At 43.8% G+C, this 24,601-nt stretch overlaps 1 protein-coding gene across 1 annotated transcript; it reads left to right on the forward strand.

Moving 5' to 3' along the window:
* Window positions 1–569: 569 nt before the first annotated feature.
* Window positions 570–24,281, forward strand: ERCC6L (ERCC excision repair 6 like DNA helicase). The gene is made up of 2 exons (XM_028101534.2): window positions 570–680; window positions 19,635–24,281. The coding sequence occupies exons 1-2, from the start codon at window positions 613–615 to the stop codon at window positions 23,299–23,301; spliced, it is 3,735 nt and encodes a 1,244-aa protein (XP_027957335.1). The 5' UTR covers window positions 570–612; the 3' UTR covers window positions 23,302–24,281.
* The last annotated feature ends 320 nt before the right edge of the window (window positions 24,282–24,601 follow it).

Here is a 24,601-nt window from a genome sequence, read left to right on the forward strand (position 1 = left end):
CCGAGCAGGGAGTCCGACGTGGGACTCGATCCCGGGACTCCAGGATCATGACCTGAGCCGAAGGCAGTCGCTTAACCAACTGAGCCAACCAGGCGCCCCAGCACTACTAATTTCTTAAATGAGAGCTTTGGCTTGGCTCTTGAAGACCTTTCTTCAGTGTGAGTTTAAGTCACGGGGACCATGGCTCCCAGGGTTTGAATTCAAAGCGTGCTCAGCGCCAGGCAAAGGAGAGCATGGAATGGAGGATATTTGGGGGAGCAGGCTATGGAGAAGGTCTCTGGGGGCCACTAAAATGACAGGTCATATCAGGCATTTTCTTTCACTCACGACGATAGCGTGCAGGAGCACGGTTTGGACCGGATGTGGAAAACGCGAGAGACAAGACAAGACGAGCCCATCCCGCTCCGCAGGGGCTGCGACCGCCTCTTACGCGCAGGCGCGCGACCTTCGTGGGCGGGCTCAGGCTTTTCGCGGAGCGCGGCGCTGCGATTGGCCAGCCCGGAGGCCGACAGTTGGCTCTGCCTCCCCTTCCAGGCGCACCGCGCATGCGCAGGGCGGGAGCGCGCGAAATTCAACGGCCGGCTGACCTCCCTGGAACCCAAGCTCGGGGTCATGGAGGCGTCGCGAGGGTCTGCGGAAGCCGCGGCCTTAAGCCCAGAGCAGGCCGCCCTTTACCAGAGGTATGTCTGGGCCGCTGGGCGGGTCTAGCTCGCAGGCCGGGGCCGGGAGTGGGGGTGGGAAGCCCTCGGACCCTCCCAGCGGCCCAGACTGCTGCAGTGGAGCCTGGTGAGAGGCGCCCTCGCGTTCTCCGAGTAGGGCGTGGGAATCTGCTCGGATTTCTAAATCGAAAACCTGGGGAGCCTCCCGATGCCACCCTTTTTTGGCCAGATAGCTCTCTTAAAAGCCAGAACTTCCACTGATCAAGGCTTTCTTGAGTCTTTACCAAACACCGGGCCTGGGGGTTACAGAGATGAGTAAAACATTGACCCTGCCCCCACCCCCAAATTGCTCATCACTAGGTAGTGGAAAGGGATAGGTAAACCAATAATCGCCATAATGTTTGATAAGTGCTGCAAGAGGCATAATGGGCAAGGTATAGTAAGGGGATAAAGGAGGAAATGGCCAACCACAAGGGTCGTCTTCACAAGAGGAGGAGACATTGTGTGGAAGAACGAGTGAGCGTTCACCATATGGCTAAGGGTGGGGGATAGGGTGATGTGCGGATGAGATTTAAACTTTTAAGTTGCGATAAAGTAGACACAAGGTCAAATTTACCGCCGTCACCATTCTTAAGCATACAGTTCAGTGGTATTAGATACATTAGTACTGTTGTTAAAGCATCACCCCATCCATCTCCAGAACTCTTCATCTTGCAAAACTAAAACTGCCTGTTAACTCCTCACTCCCCGCTCCCCCGGCCCTGGTAAGCATCATTCTACTTTCTGTCCCCCGTGAATTTGACTCTAGGGACCTCCTACAAGTGGAATCATACAGTATTTGTCTTTTGGGGACTGGTTTATTTCACGTAGCATAATTTCATCAGGGTTCATCCATACTCTGTTATGTGACACGATTTCCTTCCTTTTTAGGACTGAATAATATTCCATTGTATGCACATGTCACATTTTGTTTATCCATTTGTCCGTGATGGACACTTGGGTTGCTTTCATCTCTTGACTATTGTGAACAGAGCTGCTTTGAACATGGGTTTGCCAATATCTCTTGGAGATCCTGCTTTCAATTCTTTTGGATATCTAGCGAGAAGTGGGATTGCTGGATCACATGGTAATTCTATGTTTAACTTTTCTAGGGTCTTTTATGGCAGCTGCACCATTTTACGTTCTCTCCTCCAGGGTCTACACTTGTTATATTCTGGTTTTGTTGTGGTTGTTGTTACTAGACATTCTAATGATAATGAAGTGGTATCTCATTGGTTTTTTTGTGTGTGTGTGCATTTCTCTAATGATTAGTGACGTTGAGCATCTTTTCATGCACCTATTGGCCATTTGTATATCTTCTTTGGAGAAATGTCCATTCAAGTCCTTTGCCCATTTTTTAGTCCTGTGGGTTGTTTTGTCTTCATATATTCTGGCTATTAACTCCTTATCAGATTTATGGTTTGCAGATATTTTCTCCCGTTTTGTAGGTTGCCTTTTCACTCTGTTGGTGGTGTACTTTGATGCACAGAAGTTTTAAATTTTAATGTAGTACAAAGAAATAAATTGGGGCAGTGAAATAGTTCTGCCTCCCTTTCAATAAAAGTATGCTTTTAGGCCATTAAAAGCGAGAAGGTTTCCTTACAGAGGAGTCAAATCATATCTTTGGACTGTGTTACATGACTTATTTAAAGAAGATTTGGGGAAAACAGTGAGGCAGTGTGGTGTGGTAGCGTCCTAGCTTTGGAGTTGGGCCATTTGGGGTTCAAATGATGGCTCTGTCACCTGCTAGCTGGGAAACCTCAAATGCGTCACTTGACTGTTCTGAGCCTCAATTTGGAAAGGGGGGATAGTAAGGATTAAGCCCTTCAGCTCCCTCCCCTCCTTTCCCTGAGCAAGCCTGTGCACTGATTTCCCCGACACCCCCTCTCACATGGGCACTCGCCTCTTCCTTGCTCTCACTCCCTCTTTCCTGCCTGAGCCCCCCGGGTGCCTCATAGCCCTGGTCTTCTGCTGATCTCATGATCCCACATTGCCCCCACAGCTTCCCTGTCTCTCATGACCCATCAACTCACAATCTCTCTTTTATTTCTCTTAATTTTTCTCAGTCTCTCCTGTCCTCTCGCACAAAGCATCGCCTTACCTTCTTCACTCCTCATTGTCCTCCTTGGCACGCTCCTCTCTCACAGTTTCTCTGCTCTTCCTCCCTCTCTCTCTTCGCTCCCTTTGCTGTTCCTCCGTCCTCAGCTCTCTGCCCTTCCTGCCTAAGAGATGAAAGAAGAAACTTTGAAACTTGCTCCCGCACACTCTCTGCGCACACGTTTCCTCTTTCACACACCGTCTTCTGCCATACACGGTGACTCTGTCCCCCACTCTCAGTGTCGTGCTCTCCCTTGGGGATGCCCACCTGTCACCTCCTGTCCTGCCCTCCATCCCCCCTCTCCCCACTTCGGTCCTGTCTCTTCCTGTAACCCATTACCTCTCCCTGTGTGTCACCCACCTTTGTCCCTCGCTGTCCCTCGCTGACACTCATATTCTCTCTTTTTAAAAATTTTTTATTGTTATGTTAATCACCATACATTACATCCTTAGTTTTTTTAAAAAATTTTTTGTTACGTTAATCACCATATATTACATCATTAGTTTTTGATGTAGTGTTCCATGATTCATTGTTTGTGCATAACACCCAGTGCTCCACGCAGAACGTGCCCTCTTTAATACCCATCACCAGGCTAACCCATCCCCCCACCCCCTCCCCTCTAGAACCCTCAGTTTGTTTTTTCAGAGTCCATCGTCTCTCATGGTTCGTCTCCCCCTCTGACTTATTCCCCTTCATTCTTCCCCTCCTGCTATCTTCTTCTTTTTCTTTTTCCTTAACATATGTTGCATTATTTGTTGCAGAAGTACAGATCTGTGATTCAACAGTCTTGCACAATTCACAGCGCTCACCATAGCACATACCCTCCCCAATGTCTATCACCCAGCCACCCCATCCCTCCCACCCCCCACCCCTCCAGCAACACTCAGTTTGTTTCCTGAGATTAAGAATTCCTCATATCTGTGAGGTCATATGATACATGTCTTTCTCTGATTGACTTATTTCACTCAGCATAACACCCTCCAGTTCCATCCACGTCGTTGCAAATGGCAAGATCTCATTCCTTTTGATGGCTGCATAATATTCCATTGTGTATATATACCACTTCTTCTTTATCCATTCATCTGTCGAGGGACATCTTGGCTCTTTCCGCAGTTTGGCTATTGTGGACATTGCTGCTATAAACACTGGGGTGCACGTACCCCTTCGGATCCCTACATTTGTATCTTTGTGGTAAATACCCAGTAGTGCAATTGCTGGATCGTATGGTAGCTCTTATTTTCAACTGTTTGAGGAACCTCCATACAGTTTTCCAGAGGGGTTGCACCAGCTTGCATTCCCACCAACAGTGTAGGAGGGTTCCCCTTTCTCCACATCCCTGCCAACATCTGTCGTTTCCTGACTTGTTAATTTTAGCCATTCTGACTGGTGTGAGGTGGTATCTCATTGAGGTTTTGATTTGGATTTCCCTGATGCCGAGCGATGTTGAGCACTTTTTCATGTGTCTGTTGGCCATTTGGATGTCTTCTTTGGAAAAATGTCTGTTCATGTCTTCTGCCCATTTCTTGATTGGATTATTTGTTCTTTGGGTGTTGAGTTTGATAAGTTCTTTATAGATTTTGGATACTAGCCCTTTATCGGATATGTCATTTGCAAATATTTTCTCCCATTCTTTCGGTTGTCTTTTGGTTTTGTGGACTGTTTCTTTTGCTGTGCAAAAGCTTTTTATCTTGATGAAATCCCAATAGCTCATTTTTGCCCTGGCTTCCCTTGCCTTTGGCGATGTTTCTAGGAAGAAGTTGCTGTGGCTGAGCTCGAAGAGGCTGCTGCCTGTGTTCTTTAGGATTTTGATGGACTCCTGTCTCACGTTTAGATCTTTCAACCATTTGGAGTCTATTTTTGTGTGTGGTGTAAGGAAATGGTCCAGTTTCATTCTTCTGCATGTGGCTGTCCAATTTTCCCAACACCATTTGTTGAAGAGACTGTCTTTTTTCCATTGGACATTCTTTCCTGCTTTGTCAAAGATGAGTTGACCATAGAGTTGAGGGTCCATTTCTGGGCTCTCTATTCTGTTCCATTGATCTATGTGTCTGTTTTTGTGCCAGTACCATACTGTCTTGATGATGACAGCTTTGTAATAGAGCTGGAAGTCCGGAATTGTGATGCCGCCAGCTTGGCTTTTCTTTTTCAAGATTCCTCTGGCTATTCGGGGTCTCTTCTGGTTCCATACAAATTTTAGGATTATTTGTTCCATTTCTTTGAAAAAAGTGGATGGTATTTTGATGGGGATTGCATTGAATGTGTAGATTGCTCTAGGTAGCACTGACATCTTCACAATGTTTGTTCTTCCAATCCATGAGCATGGAACGTTTTTCCATTTCTTTGTGTCTTCTTTAATTTCTTTCATGAGTATTTTATAGTTTTCTGAGTACAGATCCTTTGCCTCTTTGGTTAAATTTATTCCTAGGTATCTTATGGTTTTGGGTGCATTTGTAAATGGGATCGACTCCTTGATTTGTCTCTCTTCTGTCTTGTTGTTGGTGTATCGGAATGCCACTGATTTTTGTGCATTGATTTTATATCCTGCTACTTGACTGAATTCCTGTATGAGTTCTAGCAGTTTTGGGGTGGAGTCTTTTGGGTTTTCCACATACAGTATCATATCATCTGCAAAGAGTGAGAGTTTGACTTCCTCTTTGCTGATTTGGATGCCTTTGATTTCTTTTTGTTGTCTGATTGCTGTGGCTAGGACTTCTAATACTATGTTGTTGGACATCCCTGCCGCGTTCCTGACCTTAGGGGAAAAGCTCTCAGCTTTTCCCCATTGAGAATGATATTCGCTGTAGGTTTTTTATAGATGGCTTTTATGATATTGAGGTATGTACCCTCTATCCCTATACTCTGAAGAGTTTTGATCAAGAAAGGATGCTGTACTTTGTCAAATGCTTTTTCTGCATCCATTGAGAGGATCATATGATTCTTGTTCTTTCTTTTGTTAATGTATTGTATCACGTTGATTGATTTGCGGATGTTGAACCAGCCTTGCAGCCCAGGGAAAAATCCCACTTGGTCATGGTGAATAATCCTTTTAATGTACTGTTGGATCCTATTGGCTAGGATTTTGGTGAGAATTTTTGCATCCATGTTCATCATGGATGTTGGTCTGTAATTCTCCTTTTTGATGGGGTCTTTGATTTTGGGATCAAGGTAATGGTGGCCTCATAAAATGAGTTTGGAAGTTTTCCTTCCATTTCTATTTTTTGGAACAGTTTCAGGAGAATAGGTCTTAATTCTTCTTTAAATGTCTGATAGAATTCCCCTGGGAAGCCATCTGGCCCTGGGCTTTTGTTTGTTGGGAGATTTTTGATGACTGCTTCACTTTCCTTAGTGGTTATAGGTCTGTTCAGGTTTTCTATTTCTTCCTGGTTCAATTTTAGTAGTTGATACATCTCTAGGAATGCACCCATGTCTTCCAGGTTATCTAATTTGCTGGCATAGAGTTGCTCATAATATGTTCTTATAATTGTTTGTATTTCTTTGGTGTTGGTTGTGATCTCTCCTCTTTCATTCATGATTTTGTTGATTTGGGTCATTTTTCTTTTTGATAAGTCTGGCCAGGGGTTTATCAATCTTGTTAATTCTTTCAAAGAACCAGCTCCTAGTTTCGTTGATCTGTTCTACTGTTCTTTTGGTTTCTATTTCATTGATTTCTGCTCTGATCTTTATGATTTCTCTTCTCCTGCTGGGTTTAGGCTTTATTTGCTGTTCTTTCTCCAGCTCCTTTAGGTGTAGGGTTAGGTTGTGTATTTGAGACCTTTCTTGTTTCTTGAGAAAAGCTTGTATTGCTATATACTTTCCTCTCAGGACTGCCTTTGCTGTATCCCAAAGATTTTGAACAGTTGTGTTTTCATTTTCATTGGTTTCCATGAATTTTTTAAATTCTTCTTTAATTTCCTGGTTGACCCATTCATTTTTTAGTAGGATGCTCTTTAGCCTCCATGTATTTGAGTTCTTTCCGACTTTCCTCTTGTGATTGAGTTCTAGTTTCAAAGCATTGTGGTCTGAAAATATGCAGGGAATGATCCCAGTCTTTTGGTACCGGTTGAGACCTGATTTGTGACCTAGGATGTGATCAATTCTGGAGAATGTTCCATGGGCACTAGAGAAGAATGTGTATTCCGTTGTTTTGGGATGGAATGTTCTGATTATGTCTGTGAAGTCCATTTGGTCCAGTGTGTCATTTAAAGTCTTTATTTCCTTGTTGATCTTTTGCTTAGACGATCTGTCCATTTCAGTCAGGGGGGTGTTAAAGTCCCCCACTATTATTGTATTGTTGTCAATGTGTTTCTTCGCTTTTGTTATTAATTGCCTTATATAATTGGCTGCTCCCATGTTAGGGGCATAGATATTTACAATTGTTAGATCTTCTTGTTGGATAGACCCTTTAAGTAGGATATAGGGTCCTTCCTCATCTCTTATTACAGTCTTTGTTTTAAAATCTAATTTGTCTGATATAAGGATTACCACCCCAGCTTTCTTTTGGTGTCCATTAGCATGGTAAATGGTTTTCCACCCCCTCACTTTCAATCTGGGGGTGTCTTTGGGTCTAAAATGAGTCTCTTGCAGACAGCATATTGATGGGTTTTGTTTTTTAATCCAATCTGATAGCCTGTGTCTTTTTTTTTTTTAATTTGTTTTTATTGTTATTAGCCTGTGTCTTTTGATTGGGGCATTTAGCCCATTTACATTCAGGGTAACTATTGAAAGGTATGAATTTAGTGCCAATGTATTGCCTGTAAGGTGACTGTTACTGTATATTGTCTCTGTTCCTTTCTGATCTATGCTGCTTTTAGGCTCTCTCTTTGCTTAGAGGATCCCTTTCAATATTTCTTGGAGGGCTGGTTTCGTGTTTGCAAATTCCTTTAGTTTTTGTTTGTCCTGGAAGCTTTTTATCTCTCCTTCTATTTTCAATGACAGCCTAGCTGCATATAGTATTCTTGGCTGCATATTTTTCTCATTTAGTGCTCTGAAGATATCATGCCAGTCCTTTCTGGCCTGCCAGGTCTCTGTGGATAGGTCTGTTGCCAATCTAATATTTCTACCATTGTACGTTACATCTCTCTTCTCCCGAGCTGCTTTCAGGATTTTCTCTTTGTCTCTGAGACTCGTAAGTTTTACTATTAGATGTTGGGGTGTTGACCTATTATTATTGATTTTGAGAGGGGTTCTCTGTGCCTCCCGGATTTTGATGCCTGTTTCCTTCCTCACATTAGGGAAGTTCTCTGCTATTATTTGCTCCAGTATACCTTCTGCCCCTCTCTCTCTTTCTTCTTCTTCTGGGATCCCAATTATTCTAATGTTGTTTCATCTTATCGTATCACTTATTTCTCAAATTCTGCCCTCGTGATCCTGTAGTTGTTTATCTCTCTTTTTCTCAGCCTCTTTATTTTCCATCATTTGGTCTTCTATATTGCTGATTCTCTCTTCTGCCTCATTTATCCTAGCAGTTAGTGCCCCCATTTTTGATTGCACCTCATCAATAGCCTTTTTGATTTCGACTTGGTTAGATTTTAGTTCTTTTATTTCTCCAGCAAGGGTTTCTTTAATAACTTACACACTTTTTTCAAGCCCAGCTAGTATCTTTAAAGTCATGATTCTGAACTCTAGGTCCGACATCGTACTAATGTCCGTATTGAGTAGGTCCCTGGCTGACGGTACTACCTCTTGTTCTTTTTGCTGAGGTGATTTTTTTCATCTTGTCATTTTGTCCAGAGAATAGATGAATGAGAGAACAAAATGCTAACAGGTTAAGAACGTCCCCAGCAAATATACTGTATACAAATCAGAAAAGACCTGAAACCAGGGGAAAAGAAAGGGAAAGAAAGAAAAAAGAAAGAGAAAAAAAAAGAAAAAAAGATAAAAAAGATAAAAACAAAAACAAAACAATACAAAAAAAGCAGAATATGATCAAATATGATCAGGCTAGTGCATAAATCAGTGCCACACACTAGATTTTGGGCGTATTTTGGTGTGTTAGAAAAAAGTGCCTCCTAAAATTTTAAAGGAAGAAAGACATAAATGTACAAAATAAGGGTTGATACAATGAAAGCATGGAAGATGACTGTAAAGATGAAAATTATAAAAGATTTTATAAAAGGAATTGATAAGATAAGTTGTTTGAAAAAAGAAAGAAGAAGATTTAAAAAAAAAAAAGAAAAAAGGGAGAGAATGTGATCAGGCAGGAGACTAGAACAAAGCCATACACTAGTGATTTAGGGTATATTTTGATCTGTTAGAAGAAACTGTATCTCAAAATTTTAAAGAGAGAACAACTTATATATATATGCCAAAAATAAGGGTAACTACTATGAAGGGATAAAATATGACTCTAAAAATGAAAAATAAAAAATGTTTTTTTTTTTCAAAAAGGGATTGATAAGATGTTGGTTGAAAAAGGGAAAAAGAAAAATTAAAAAAACAGTTAAAAAAATTAACTTTGGTGAACTAATGAATCATGGTAAAAAAAAAAAAAAGCCATGAATTCTATGTGCAGTATTCCCCTAGCGCTGGAGTTCTCCCGTTCTCCTTGATCGGTAAACTTGGTATTGGCTTGCTGGCTGTTCCGCTGATCCTCTTGGGGAGGGGCCTGTTGCCGTGGTTCCCAAATGTCTTTGCCGGAGGCTGAATTGCCCCGCCCTTGTCGGTCCGGGCTAAGCAAGCTGCTTGGGTTTGCTCTCAGGAGCTTTTGTTCCCTGGAAGCAAGCTCTCGGTACCTCTTTGGAGGACCTGGGCAAAAATGGTGGCCTCCCAATCTCCACCCAGAGGAGCTGAGAACTCGGGGCCCCGCTCCTCAGTGCGCCCCCAGAGAAAAGCAGTCACTCCCATCTCCCAGGTCTCCGGCCGCTCTCCGTTCTCACCCGGCCTGTGACCGAGCGTTTCTATCTCTGGCACCCGACCCCGTGTGGAGTCTCCAAACCCAGCAGATCCCTGCGGTGCGCTCCCGCGCCGCTCCTCCCCGGGAAGGAAGGGGAGTCTCCCCGGCTCTGCCGCTTGTTGGGTCCCTGCTGGAGGAGCAGTGGCCCGACTGGGCCGCGGATCACAGTTTATGGCCACCCCGAGCTGAGAGCCCGCGCCTCGGCTCCGTCTCTGCAGCCGGCTTCCCCGCTCCAATACCTGGGAGCTCTGGCGCACTCAGGCACCCCTGGTCTTTCTGTGACCCCAAGGGTCCTGAGACCACACTGTCCTGGGAGGATTCCACCCCCCGCTTAGCCACTGCAGCGACGTCCCTCAGCGGAGCTGACTTCTAAAAGTTCTGATTTTGTGCTCCGCGGCTCTAGCACTTGCCAGAAGCGTCCGGCGGAGGCCCCCTCCTCTGCCGTCTATCCTCCCGACTATCGCCTTGGATTCACTTCTCCGCACGTCCTACCTTCCAGAAAGTGGTCGCTTCTTTGTTCAGAGAGTTGTTGCTACTCTCCTCTTCGATCTCCTGTTGAGTTTGTAGGTGTTCAGAATGGTTTGATCCCTATTCAGCTGAATTCCTGAGACCAGACGAAATCCAGGTCTCCTACTCCTCCGCCATCTTGCTCCCCCCCCCACATCCTTAGTTTTTGATGTAGTGTTCCATGATTCATTGTTTGTGCATAACACCCAGTGCTCCACGCAGAATGTGCCCTCCTTAATACCCATCACCGGACTAACCCACCCTCCCCACCCCCTCCCCTCTAGAACCCTCAGTTTGTTTTTCAGAGTCCATCGTCTCTCATGGTTCATCTCCCCCTCCGATTTCCCCACCTTCATTCGAGGCTGTGTACTTCTTATGAGATCATATCAGAAGCATATAATGTCTGAGATTCCCACTTTTAGTAATGTTAAGATTGGTCAGTGGGGTCAGGTGGTCACAGGCTGATCACTCCTTTGCAAAGCTGCATTTCCCCCCTTATGATGAATAAATACTATGTTGGGGATACTTTGGCATCCTGTGAGTACTCCATTCCCCATCAACTTTTCACCCATTGATAATCATTGCCCAAATCAGTTATTTCATTAGAGATTACAAAGTGGTGATTGTCTCACTTAACCATTGGTTTTGTATTCATTAGCCAGAATTCTTCTGTAAATGTTTTCAATGTTGCAGGGTTGGAGTACCATGTTTTGTTGTTTTGTAATTATATTCCTTCCTTTGGTGATCTTATCCAGGTTCTCGGCTTTAAATTCCATCTTTTTGCTGAGAATTTTCACATTTGTGTCTGTAGTCCTGACCTCTTCTGAACTGTCGACTCCCATATCCAACTGCTTACCTGACATCTCCACTTCATAGTAGATATAGCAGACTTGTCCAGAACCAAAGGACAAAGCCATATGTTCTTCTCAATAGGTGCAGAAAAAGCATTTGAGAATATATAGCACCTGGTGCTATATTTGGGGGACGCCTGGGCCGCTCAGCCAGTTAAGCGTCTTTCTTTGGCTCAGGTCATGATCCCAGGACCCTGGGATCAAGCCCTACGCTGGGCTCTCTACTCAGCAGGGAGTCTGCTTCTCCCTCTCCCTCTGCCCCTCCTGTCTGCTCGCATACACAGTCACTCTCCCCCCACCCCGTGTCTCTCAAATAAATAAAATCTTTTATTTATTTTTTTATTTTATAAATAAAATCTTTTTAAAAAAGAAAATATAGCACCCTTTAATAATAAAAACTCAACAAACTAGGAATACAAGATAACTTTGTCAGTCTGATCAAAGGTGTCTCCAGAAACTCGAAGCTAACGTTATACTCAATGGTAAAAGACTGAAAGCTTTCCATCCTTTTATCAGGAAAAAGACAAGGATGTCTGCTCTCGCTGTTTCTATTCAACATTATAATTCAACATTATAATAGATGTTCTAGCCAGGGCAAATAGGCCAGAAAAAGAAATAAAAGGCATGCAGATTGGAAAGAAAGAAAACTATCTATATTCACAGATAACATGATCTTTTATGTAGAAAGCCCTAATGAATCTACACACAAAAAAAATAAGAGCTAATAAAAGAGGTCAGCAAATTTGCGAAGTACGAGATCAGTATTCAAATTTGGTTGTATTTTGGCAAGTAACATTCTTCTAAAACTTTTGTTCTGAAATATATATACACACACACACACACATATCTATATGGAAATGGATAAAACAAAAATTCAGTATAATGAATTATTATTGCAACCATCACCTAGGTAATGGTTTTTAGATTTTTATTTTCGTCTTAATGGAAGGTCTTGTCTACTTTCCCACCGAGGTGGCCTGAAGGTGAATTGAAGACAAACTTGAGGATTCACGACTTCTTTCCAAACAACCCCAGGTTTGTTCAAATTCTGGAATAAGTGCTTGCTTGAAGCCCCAGAGTTTTGCACCACAGTGCAGTGGTTAGCCAGATAACCTTGGGCTGGCAGATTGGGGGCTGGAAGTACCAAAGGTCTGTACCTACTCGAAAAGAACATAACTATTGTTTCTGGAGAATTTTTCATTTTTAGTTAGACTATCTGAAAGGGCCAGTCAGGATGTGAGCCACCAAATGCTCTCCCAAATGATGAAACCATTTCCTGCTGAGGAGCATTGGCTGGTATAATCCATCTGGATGCCAAAGCACATCTGCTGTGCCAGAAAAAAAAAAGATAATTTTGGTTTTGACATAATTATTAATTAGCTGTTTTTTCCGGAGTAATTAGCCAGCAAGTTCAGCTGTTTTCTGAGGGCATGTTGTTAACATGTAAGAGGATGCTGTCTTCCTGTTTATTCTGGTAGAAGTATATTTGCCCAGTTCAACCAAAATTTTCAGGTCTGAGTAACAGGAGGGGCACTAGATCCCTACCTGCCGTTACCCACTTTGAAGTCAGTCTTGCTCTCCCTGCCTGTTTGCAGTCTCTTTGTGACAGGGTATAAAGGACCTGAAAGAGCACGACAGACCTTGGATCTCTTCAGGGCCATGTGGTTTGGTCCAGATAGTTCTCGTGTGTGGAATCCAAAGCCAGTGACACAGATAATGAATACTATAGAAAACCTTACACTGCTTTAAAGCGATTGGTCTTATAGGTGAAACAGAGTATGTAGGTGGACAGTGTTGTTTTTGTTTGTTCGTTTTAAGATTTTATTTATGCATTTTTTGTGAGAGAGAGAGAGAGAGAGCACAAGCAGGGGGAAGGGCAGAGGGAGGAGCAGACTCCCTGCCGAGCAGGGAGCCCAGCATGGGACTTGAGCCACCCAGGCGCCCTAGATGGTCAGTGTTAAGCCCCAAACCAAACCTTGTGTAGGCTCCTATCCAGAGAGCCATAGGCCTACTATTTTTTAGGAGGAAACATTTGGAGAGGCGATCCAGCCGAAGCCAATGGCACTTTTTCTAGCTGAGATAAACCAGAGGTCACAAACTGGCAGCCCATGAGCCGTGTTCAGAGATAAGTTTTGCTGGTTTTGCCAGCAAAAGTGTTTTTTTTTTTTAAGATTTTATTTATTTATTTGAGAGAAAGAGAGCACGAGTGGAGGGGGAGGGGCAAAGGGAGAGGGAGTAGCAGACTCCCTGCTGAGCAAGGAGCCTGACGTGGGACTTGATCCCAGGACCCTGGGATCATGCCCTGAGGCGAAGGCAGACATTTAACTGACTGAGCCACCCAGGCACCCCGTGCCCAGTGTTTTTTTTTTTCCTCTTTAAATTTTTTATTGTTATGTTAATCACCATACATTACATCATTAGTTTTTGATGTAGTGTTCCATGATTCATTGTTTGTGCATAACACCCAGTGCTCCACGCAGAATGTGCCCTCCTTAATACCCATCACCAGGCTAACCCATCCCCCCACCCCCTCCCCTCTAGAACCCTCAGTTTGTTTCTCAAAATCCATAGTCTCTCATGGTTCATCTTCCCCTCTGATTCCCCCCCCTTCATTTTTCCCTTCCTACTTTTTTTTTCTTTTTAACATATAATGTATTATTTGTTTCAGAGGTACAGATCTGTGATTCAACAGTCTTGCACACTTCACAGCGCTCACCATAGCGCCCTGTGCCCAGTGTTTTTAAAACTTATGCATTGGTTACCATTTAAAAATCAGGAGAAATCCCACAAAAATCCAAGTTAGAGAGGTTAGAAAAGAGCCAATTCAGTTGCTTTGCATGTGAAGCACATAAAGTTTTATTGGGTCTGGATCTGTGCATTCCGTTCCGTATCCCATCATATTCCAGAAGAATATCATAGGGACCCTCCAGAACCGGGTGTTTGTCTCTATATAATCTTTCTGTACGTCCTTTAAAATGATCCTTAAAGGGAATTATGTTCTAGGCATGTAATTTCAGGTGCAGTCATTAAAATGTAAAGATTTTTGTTTTATTGTCCCTTGCTATGGAATGGAAATCTCTCTTCTGGGTTGACAGTTTTGCATCTGAATACTTCTTTAACATATTGGAACCTCACGTGTCAAGTGCCTTTTAAGTAGTTATTAAATTGGTAAATGAAAATAAAAACTGGCCTTCTTCCATACTCTAGCACTGTTTTTCTCCTTGTTCTGCTTGAAAGGAGTTTTTTTCTCCTGAACTGGTTACTTTTCCCTTGTCCCTTTGGCTCCCAAGCAGGCCTGGCTTCTTCTCCCCAGCCACGTCGAAGAAGAATAGGGGAGTGATTGTGGGGAAAAAAAATTAGATCCCATGAAGTGTTAGGTTCTTCAGATCATTAGGGATCCTGTATGTTAGAGATGGACACATGATTGCATCAGTAGTAAAAAATGACATTTTTCCTTTCAAGCCCTGGAAAATGGAAGTGATTAGAGGTTGAAGGGCTAAATCAAACTGTATTACAGAAAACACTGTAGTCTTGTAAATATCCCGATATCCAGGGTGGTGCTATAATAGGCAGATTTCATTTCTCCCCCCGGTTGCATTATAGGGCAAGGTTACTGTCCTAGGTCCAGCTTCATTGGTGGAGCAGACAGGGTAGAGGGGAAGAGCTGAGATGTCGTATTAGACCGGCTAACTTGGGTGGAACAGGGACTGCGAAGCAGCTTGGCTGACGGGTGACACAATCAGAAAGTGGTGGTGACCAAGGAATGCAGTAAATTTGAGTTGTGGTTCAGGCGGAGGTTGACAAATATGGGAGGGAGTTCCAGGGAATGGGTAGAGCCTAACAAAACGGGTCTTAGGCTGGTGGTAATTAGTCTAGGCAGACAGTTGTCATTTAAAAGGTTGGCTTATGATTTTGGGGAATCTGGCCCAGAGCCAGGGTTCACTGGCAGCACTTTACTTTCCGGGGAGGAGACCTGGCTGGAGTTAGAAGCCCAGGCCACACAGGGGTTCGGGATACTGGGTAGGTTACCAGTTGAGGGATTTGGAAACGACGTTTAGTGATAAAAACTAGTAGTAGAGGGGCGCCTGGGTGGCTCAGTCGTTAAGCGTCTGCCTTTAGCTCAGGTCATGATCCCAGGTCCTGGGATCGAGCCCCGCATAGGGCTCTCTGCTTGGTGGGAAGCCTGCTTCTCCCTCTCCCACTCCCCCTGCTTGTGTTCCCTCTCTCGCTGTGTCTCTCTGTCAAGTGAATAAATGAGATCTTAAAAAAAAAAAATTTATTTGTCAGAGAGAGAGCACACAAGCAGGGGGAGTGGCAGGCAGAGGGAGAGGGAGAACCAGGCTCCCCGCTGAGCAGGGAGTCTGACATGGGGCTTGGTCCCAGGACCCCCAGCATCATGACCGGAGCCGAAGGCAGACACTTAACCCACTGAGCCACCCAGGTGCCCCAAGTAAAGGTAATTTTAGAGTAGTTTTAGCTTTGCAGAAATATTATATAGTGCAGAGGGTTCCCACATACCCCACACCTAGTTTCCCCTCTTGTTAACATCTCATATTAGTATGGTACAGTACTCACAGTCAGTGAACCAATATCAATACATTATTATTAACTAACTCCATCATTTATTTAATTTCCGTAGTTTTATGTAAGTCCTTTTTCTGTTCCAGCATCCTAAGACACCACAGTACGTTTAGTCATCCGTCTCTTTAGGTTCTTCTTGTCTGTGACAGATTCTTGGACTTTCTTTGATTTTGATGACCTCAACAGTTTTGAGGAGTGTTGGTTAGGTATTTTCTAGAATGTTCTGCCAATTGGGATTTGTCATTGTTTGCCATGATTAGACTGGGGTTTTCGGTTTTGCGGGCAAAGACTGCAGAGATAAAGTGCCCTTCTCATCGAATCGTTATCGGGGGCACATACTGTTAACGTGATATTATCATTGTTGATGTTGACTGTAATCACTGGGCTGAGGTACTGTTTGCCAGGTTTCCCTTCTTTAAAGTAACTTGTGCCCCTTTCCCCCTCTCTCCACCCCACCATACCTTTCTTTTTTTTTAATTTTTTTATTTTATTTATTTTTTTTAAAGATTTTATTTATTTATTCATGAGAGACAGAGAGAGAGAGAGAGAGAGAGGCAGAGGGAGAAGCAGGCTCCCAAGGAGCAGGCAGAGTAGCTACATAAATTATTTGAAATTCTTCTGCATGGGCGATTTGTCTCTTCTTCACTCATTTATATCAGCATGGACTCATTTATTTTATACTTTGGGTTCTAATCCAATACTGCTTTATTTTGTCACTCCGACTGTTCCAGCTGTGACCACTGGGAGCACTTTCATTTGGTTCCTGTGTCTCTCTTCGCCGTACTCACGTCACTGTGGGGGGTTGTTTGTTTCAGCAAGCACCTCCTCACTTTCTGACACTACAAGATGCCCCAGGCTCCTCTGACGTACTTCCTGCCACTGTCCTAGAATCAGCCCAGGTCCTCTTACTGGAGAATGGTATTAGAAACCAAGACCTGGGCGCTAGGTATGCTTGTTGCACTGGGGTTTCCTTGCTTCTAGGCTCTCTCACCTGAGAGAGCAAGGAAATACGTGTGTATACTAATCTCCGTGTATAGACACGACTGTAAATATTCTATGTGTAACCATCTGTATCTGTGTTAAAACATGGGTTTATACTGATGTCTCCAATTCTGATCCATTAGCACACGGATCATTGTTTCCTCTTGCTTCTCCATTCTAACAGGTGAGAAAGCTGGCTTCCACTATCCACCATTCATTTACTTAATTCTTCAATTCTTATTTATTTATTTATTTGAGAGAGAGAGCACAAGCATGAGTTGGGGGGAGGGGCAGAGAGAGGGAGAAATAGACCCCCTGCCCTCCCCCTCCCTCCCCCGCACCCCCCCCACCCCGGAGCAGGGAGCCCAACACAGGACTCGATCCCGGGACCCCAGGAATATGACCTGAACCGAAGGCAGACGCTTAACTGACTGAGCCCCCTAGGTGCCCCTCATTCTTCAGTTCTATTATACATGCATTGCAACGTTAGAATTGTTAGCCCAATGGAGCACTGGGTGTTATGCACAATGAATCATGGAACACTACATCAAAAACTAATGATGTAATGTATGGTGATTAACACAACAATAAAAAATTTGAAGAGAAAAAAATTGTTATTGTTAGCCCATACCCCATGGGAAACAACTTTGTTCACTAGAGTACAGTGCTCATGTTGTTTCTTTTGCTTTTAGTCTTACAGACTTCACTCATTCCCTAGGTTATTAGGTGAGCACCTTTTCCCTCTACCCTTTCAGTGAGGTTGTCTCATACATTTGTAATACAGCCAGATTGTTTTGTAATAATTTTAATACAGTGTGTTAAAGGCACGGCTAGAGATGAACACATGAGGGGGTCCTGAGGTGGAATAGTTGATCCAGCTGGGGGGTAGGGTAGGGATGGAAGGCGCCGTAGGGGAACTGCAGGTGTCCCTCCACGTGTAACTTTTTTGAGGAACTGACAAATTGATTTCCAAAGCAGCTGCACCATTTTACAGTCCCACCAACAGTGTTATGAGGGTTCCAATTTTCCCACATTGTTGCTAACTTGGTATTTTCTCGCTTTTTGATTCTAGTCATCCTAATGGGCATAAAGTGGATATTTCGTTGTGGTTTTGGTTTGCATTTCCCCGATGACTGATGATGTTGAGCATTATGTCATGTGCTTTTTAGCCATTTGTGGATCTTCTTTGGAGAAATGTCTATTCAGATCCTTTGCCCATTTTTAAATTGTGTTGTCTTTTTTTAAAGATTTATTTATTTTAGAGAGAGAGTGTGTGCATGAGCTGGGGGAGGGGCAGAGGGAGTGGGACAGAGAATCTCAAGCAGACTCCCTGCTGAGCCCACCACGGGGCTCAGTCTCACAGCCCTGAGATCATGACCTGAGCCAAAATCAAGAGTCAGACGCTCAACCCGACTGAGCCACCCAGATGCCCCTGTGTTGTCTTTTAATTATTGAGTTGTAAGATCTCTTTGTATGTCCTGGGTACAAGTTCTTTATCGGATACATGGTTTGCAAATATTTTTCTCCCAGTCTTTGGGTTGTCTTTTCACTTTCTTGATGATATCCTTTGAAACACAAGTTTTTCATTTGGTGAGGCCCAATTTATTTTTCCTTTGGTTCCTTGTTTGTTTGGCAAAACCATTGCCAAATCCAAGGTTATGAAGATTTCTGCCAATATTTTCTTCTAAGGGTTTTGTAGTTTTAGCTCTTAGGTTTAGTTCTTTGATCCATTCTGAATTAGTTTTTGTGTATGGTGTGAGGTAGGGGACCAATTTCATTCTTTTGCACATGATATTCAGCTGAAAAGACTCTTCTTTCCTCAGTGAATTATTTTGGTCTCCTTTCAGGATCAGTTGACCATAAACCACTGAAGAATTTTAAGCAGAGGAGTGACATGATTTCTTTTACATTTTTTTTCCTTTTACATTTTAAGACAGTATCACTGGCTACTGTATAGAGAAGATATTGGAGGGGCCAAGAGTGGATGTAAGGAGACCAGTGCGTAGGAAGTTGCCATTACCTAGGCCAGAGGGGATGGTGACCTGAACCACACAGTGGAGATGGAGACACAGGTTATACTTGGGAAGTAAAGTTAGTAGGGTTTGGGGATTGTCTGGCTGGGGGAGAGGGTGATTAAAAGAGGGGAGAAGTCAAGGATGACTCATGTGAATTGGAGTCGAGGATGTTCTTCAGATTTCTAGCTTGTATGGCTAAGTTGATAGTAGTGTCATTTACTACCACATAAATGGAGACACAGGTTTTTAGAGGGGAAATAATGAGTTTAATTTGGGATTAACTGAATTTGAGGTGCTTATGAGATGTTTTCAAGGGGAGACATCCAGAAGGCAGTTGGAATGTGGAGTCTGGGGGCAAGCCCTGGAAAGGAGAGAGTGATTTCATGAGCACATTCGGTGGGGGTGGAAAGCCAGAGGAGTGAGAAGAAGGCCCAGGCCTATGGGAAGAATGGGAGCCCAAGGACACAGAAGAAATGGCCAGCGCTGGGGGAGGAAACCAGGAGGAATCTAGAGGAATTCAGTGGAAGGAGGGAATTTTAAGGAGAGAGTGATCATTAGTGTCAAATGCATCACAGAGGTCCAGAAAAATAAGGACTGAGAAGTGCCCATGTATCTTCCTGTTTCCACAATCCCACGATATAGGCTGGTCGGTTGGTTTTACAAGAAAATATCACTCCATACTTTTTATGGGTGGCGTTTTTTTTAAATACCATGGAACCAATCACCTTTGCACATACATTTCTCACAAGTAGTGCCTGAAGGTGTTGCTGGCAGTGCCTGGTGGGTATGTGTCTTAAGTGATGCCAGCTTTCATTGGCATCTTCTGTGCTAATCTTTCCCATCCTGAATTGAGGATATTAAAAGCCCAACTGCAGTTTGTATTCCAAAATGGACCCTAAAGTGTTCTTAGATTGAATGTTCAATCTGTTTCCTTCCTCTCTGATCTCTCTCTCCCTATATATATCTATGTCTTTTTTACCCTTTTCTTTCTTTCTTTTTTTTTTTTTACAGATATGTGAAAGAGGCCAAAGAAGCAGCTAAGAATGGGGATCTGGAAGAAGCGTTTAAACTTTTCAATTTGGCAAAGGACATTTTTCCCAATGAAAAGGTGATGAGCCGAATCCAAAAAATACAGGAAGCCTTGGAGGAGTTGGCAGAACATGGAGATGATGAATTCACAGATGTGTGCAACTCTGGCCTGCTGCTTTATCGAGACCTGCACAACCAACTATTTGAGCACCAGAAGGAAGGTGTCGCTTTCCTCTATAGCCTATATAGGGATGGAAGAAAAGGTGGCATCTTGGCAGATGATATGGGATTAGGGAAGACTGTTCAAATCATTGCTTTCCTTTCTGGTATGTTTGATGCTACACTTGTGAATCATGTGCTGCTGATCATGCCGACCAATCTCATTAGCACATGGACAAAAGAATTTGTTAAGTGGACTCCAGGAATGAGAGTCAAAACCTTTCATGGTCCGAGTAAGGATGAACGTACCAGGAACCTCAGTCGGATTCAGCAAAGGAATGGCGTCATCATCACCACATACCAAATGTTAATCAATAATTGGCAGCAACTTTCAAGCTTGAATGGCCAAGAGTTTGTGTGGGACTATGTCATCCTTGATGAAGCACATAAAATAAAAACCTCATCCACTAAGTCAGCAATATGTGCTCGCGCTGTCCCTGCCAGGAATCGCATCCTCCTCACAGGAACCCCGATCCAGAATAATTTACGAGAACTGTGGTCCCTGTTTGATTTTGCTTGTCAAGGCTCCCTGCTAGGAACATTAAAAACTTTTAAGATGGAGTATGAAAATCCTATTACGAGAGCAAGAGAGAAGGATGCTACCCCGGGGGAAAAAGCCTTAGGACTTAAAATATCTGAAAACTTGATGGCAATCATAAAACCCTATTTTCTCAGGAGGACTAAAGAAGAGGTACAAAAGAAAAAGGCAGGCACCCCAGAGGTCAGACTTAGTGAAAAGAATCCAGATGTTGATGCCATTTGTGAAATGCCTTCCCTTTCCAGGAAAAATGATTTAATTATTTGGATACGTCTCATGCCTTTACAAGAAGAAATATACAGGAAATTCGTGTCTCTAGATCATATCAAGGAGTTGTTAATGGAGACACGCTCACCTCTGGCTGAGCTAGGTGTCTTAAAGAAGCTGTGTGATCATCCTAGGCTGCTGTCTGCGCGGGCTTGTCATCTGTTAAACTTAGGGTCTGTAAAATTCTCTGTTCAAGGTGAAAATGAAGGGGAAGATTCCTCAGATGGGGACCATATTGATCAGATCACTGATGATACACTGATGGAAGAATCTGGAAAAATGATATTTCTGATAGAGCTGCTGAAGAGACTGCGAGATGAAGGGCATCAAACTCTGGTGTTTTCCCAGTCCAGACAAATTCTAAACATCATCGAACACCTCCTAAAGAATCGGCACTTTAAGATACTGCGAATCGATGGAACAGTTACTCATCTTGTGGAACGAGAGAAAAGAATTAACTTATTCCAGCAAAATAGAGAGTACTCTGTTTTTCTGCTTACCACTCAAGTAGGTGGTGTTGGCTTAACATTGACTGCAGCCACTAGAGTGGTCATTTTTGACCCTAGCTGGAATCCTGCAACTGATGCTCAAGCCGTGGACAGAGTTTACCGAATTGGCCAGAAGGAAAATGTTGTAGTTTATAGGCTGATTACTTGTGGGACCGTAGAGGAAAAAATATACAGAAGACAGGTTTTCAAGGACTCACTAATAAGACAAACTACAGGCGATAAGAAGAACCCTTTCCGATATTTTACGAAACAAGAATTAAGGGAGCTCTTTACAATTGAGGATTTTCAGCACTCTGCAACCCAGCTGCAGCTTCAGTCTTTGCATGCTGCCCAGAGGAGATCTGATAAAATACTAGATGAACATATTGCCTACCTGCACTCTTTGGGGATAGCTGGAATCTCAGACCATGATTTGATGTACACACGTGATCTCTCTGTGAAAGAAGAGCTCGATGTGATCGAAGAATCCCACTACATTCAACAGAGGGTTCAGAAAGCTCAATTCCTTGTTGAATTAGAGTCTCAAAATACAGAGCTCCTAGTGGAAAGACAAAGAGCTGGAAATGAGGGGATCTGGCTGAGAGAACCCCACTTTCCTTCTCAAACGAAGAAATGCCCTGACCTGAATAAACCACAGCCTCGGCCCTCCCCACTTCTACCTACTTATCATACCCAGGAAGAAGAAATCAGTTCCCAAATGGCAAGTGTAATCATTGATGATCTGCCCGAAGAGAGTGAGAATCAAGACGTCTCCAATATAAAGATGAATGTTACCATCTCGCAAGACGGTAGTCACCCACCCGGAAGTACATCTGATGCCGATTCTGTAGCTACTTTACCTGAGGGGTGTGGGAGTGCAGATGACATCTGGACCGACTCGTTGGGAACAGCTCTACAAAAAGAGGCATTGCGAGAGGGGCCCACGCAGGGGACACTGCAAGAGAACCCTCTGGGAGATTTTAACTATTTACCTAGCAAAGCACTCAGAGCTGATCTTGGGCCGAATCCAGAGCAACCAAAGGATGATGAGATGTTACCTCACTGCAATCCCTGGCCCATTAGTCCCATGACCGGTGAAAATCAAAATACAGAATCGAATGCATCTGTAATTAAAATAGCCGATGACGACTTGTCAGCATCCCACAGTGCACTGCAGGATGCTCGAGCAAATGAGGCCAAATCGGAAGAGGAACGTTTAGCTTCCTCATCACAGTATGCCTGTGATTTCAATCTTTTCTTGGAAGACTCTGCAGACAATGGACAAGATCTTTCCAGGCAGTCTTTGCAGCACGTTGAGAATAAAAAGAGCTTGTGTGGTTCTGCAGCTAATTCTCAGGCAGAGCTTGAGCGTGACAAGGCATGTCTCAGTGTGGATCTTTCAGAGACCAACAACGAGCCAGAAGTAGTCGGGAATGTGAAAGGCAGAAGGAAAGCCAGAAGGATCGTTTCAGATGGTGAAGATGAAGACGATACTTTTAAAGATACTTCAAGCACAGATCCGCTCACCACCTCTCCGTTTCGGTTGTTACCTGTGAAACAGTTTGATGCTTCAACTCCCAAAAGTGACATCAGTCCGCCGGGAAGGTTCTTGTCACCGAACATCCCTGATAGTATAAATAAGTCCGTCAACCCTAGGAGATCCCTGGCTTCTAGGAGGTCTCTCATCAACGTGGTTTTAGACCACGTGGAGGATATGGACGAAAGACCTGACCAGAGCAGTGAAGCAGAGGTTGAGGCAGATGATCTGGAGGAAGGAGCAGAGGAGAGCGGCAGTGAAGCCTCAGAGAGCACAGACGAGCCTCCTGGCGGAACGCTGCCTTCAGAAAATGAGGCCGGCCGGTTACCTGGGCCTGAGCCTGGGGCTCCGGCTCCGGAGGCCCCTCCCGGGGACCCTGAGCCTTTGTCTGGCAGACAGTTGGTTGAGTATCCCCAGGAGGAGGCAGCAGAGGCTGTGAGCGACTATGAGACTCTTGTAAGTCGTGGGAAGGAAATGAAAGAGCGTGGGCAAATACAGGAGGCCTTAAACTGCTTAGTGAAAGCACTTGACATAAAGAGCGCCGACCCTGAAATCATGCTCATGACTTTAAGTTTGTATAAGCAGCTTAATACAACTTGAGACTCTAACCTGTGTGTTGGTTAAAAGTGAAACGCCGAGTGTGAATGCATTCATTCCTGTAATTGGGTTCTGCGGGAGCATGAAGCATTGAGGCTTGAGGTGAGAGAGCTCTCAGAAAGCAAGGTTTTGTTTTTAACTGTTTTGGACATTCGGCCTTTACCCTGTACTCCTTCCTACCCCCCTCCATGCATACATTCTGGTATTCTGACCGCTAGGTTAATACTGCTTTCCTTGAATAGTCTTACCTTTTTCTTTTGGGCAAACTCTATACACTTAGCTCTGTCATATCTAGGAAAGTTTCTGTAAAGTTATTCTGGCTATCAATTTTATTCTGGAAGTGATTCCTTTATTCTGGAAGTGATTTCCTATCACTGTCCGGATAAGAATAATAAAGTTTTCTCAAGGGTTTCCTTTCCCATTCACTTTCTTTCGCTGAGATGATACTAGCAAATGCATACAGAAGCTCCTCAGTTTAATTAAGCAGGAGCTTATTAGAATTCTAAATCTAAGACTTGCTTATTACCATGCTTTTGTATGCCCTCAGCTTACTACGTACAGCAGAAGGCTGGGATCGGGTCCCTGGGGCTAGGCATTGTTATCGCTGGCACCCTACCCTGGAGTCAATTTGCCATTCTTCACTCACCACCAGCTGCGTTCTGACACAGGCTAGCACGTTGTGTCTTTGGGTGGTGGACTGAAAAGGAGTTTGGTTGCCCCTCAGAAACCTCAAGTGCAGTATAGCACTCTGTACTCGAGACGGGGAACTAGCATTTATAGAGTACCTATGTGTACTGGGTACTCTACATAGGTTTCTTGTTTAATCCTCACCATAATCCTTTGAGGTTGACGGTGGCATTTACATCGTTTTAGTTGAGGGAACTATGACCTGCCCAAGATCACATTAGTAGGGGGTGAAGTGGATTTTTTTAAATCATGTGTTACCTAGGGAAACATTATTATAATAAACTGTCTTTACTGCACTGAATGTACTGAGCCCTTTTTACCGACAACCCTTCGGACCCCAAATGTGTGGAAGTTTTCCAGACCAAAGAGCCCTCCGGTTCTCTGCAAAGAGCCACTGGGTGTCCTACAGTTCAACTCATTTCTGACACTACCTGGAGTTAGGGTCAAACTCCACAAGTTTAAGGGCTCACTCCTGTAAAACTGCCCTCGCTTTCGATGCCAGCTGCTGGTACTGGGTACCCCTGTCACCCACACTTCTGTCCAACGTGGCTACAAATTGAGGACTCCCGTGACTGTACCTTCAGGTTCAGTAATGTGCTAGAACAGCACACAGAAT

The sequence above is a fragment of the Eumetopias jubatus genome, unplaced genomic scaffold (genome assembly GCF_037043125.1).
Source record: "Eumetopias jubatus isolate StellerSeaLion01/CBP00866 unplaced genomic scaffold, mEumJub1_p1.0 scaffold_11, whole genome shotgun sequence".
In the NCBI taxonomy this organism is placed as follows: Eukaryota; Metazoa; Chordata; class Mammalia; order Carnivora; family Otariidae; genus Eumetopias; species Eumetopias jubatus.

What these genes read in the sequence shown, in the direction of transcription:
- ERCC6L (XM_028101534.2), top strand. Translation starts at nt 613, where the DNA reads ATGGAGGCGTCGCGAGGGTCTGCGGAAGCCGCGGCCTTAAGCCCAGAG. An exon ending in CAGGCCGCCCTTTACCAGAG is followed by an intron (nt 681 to 19,634) that starts GTATGTCTGGGC and finishes TTTTTTTTACAG; the next exon opens with ATATGTGAAAGAGGCCAAAG.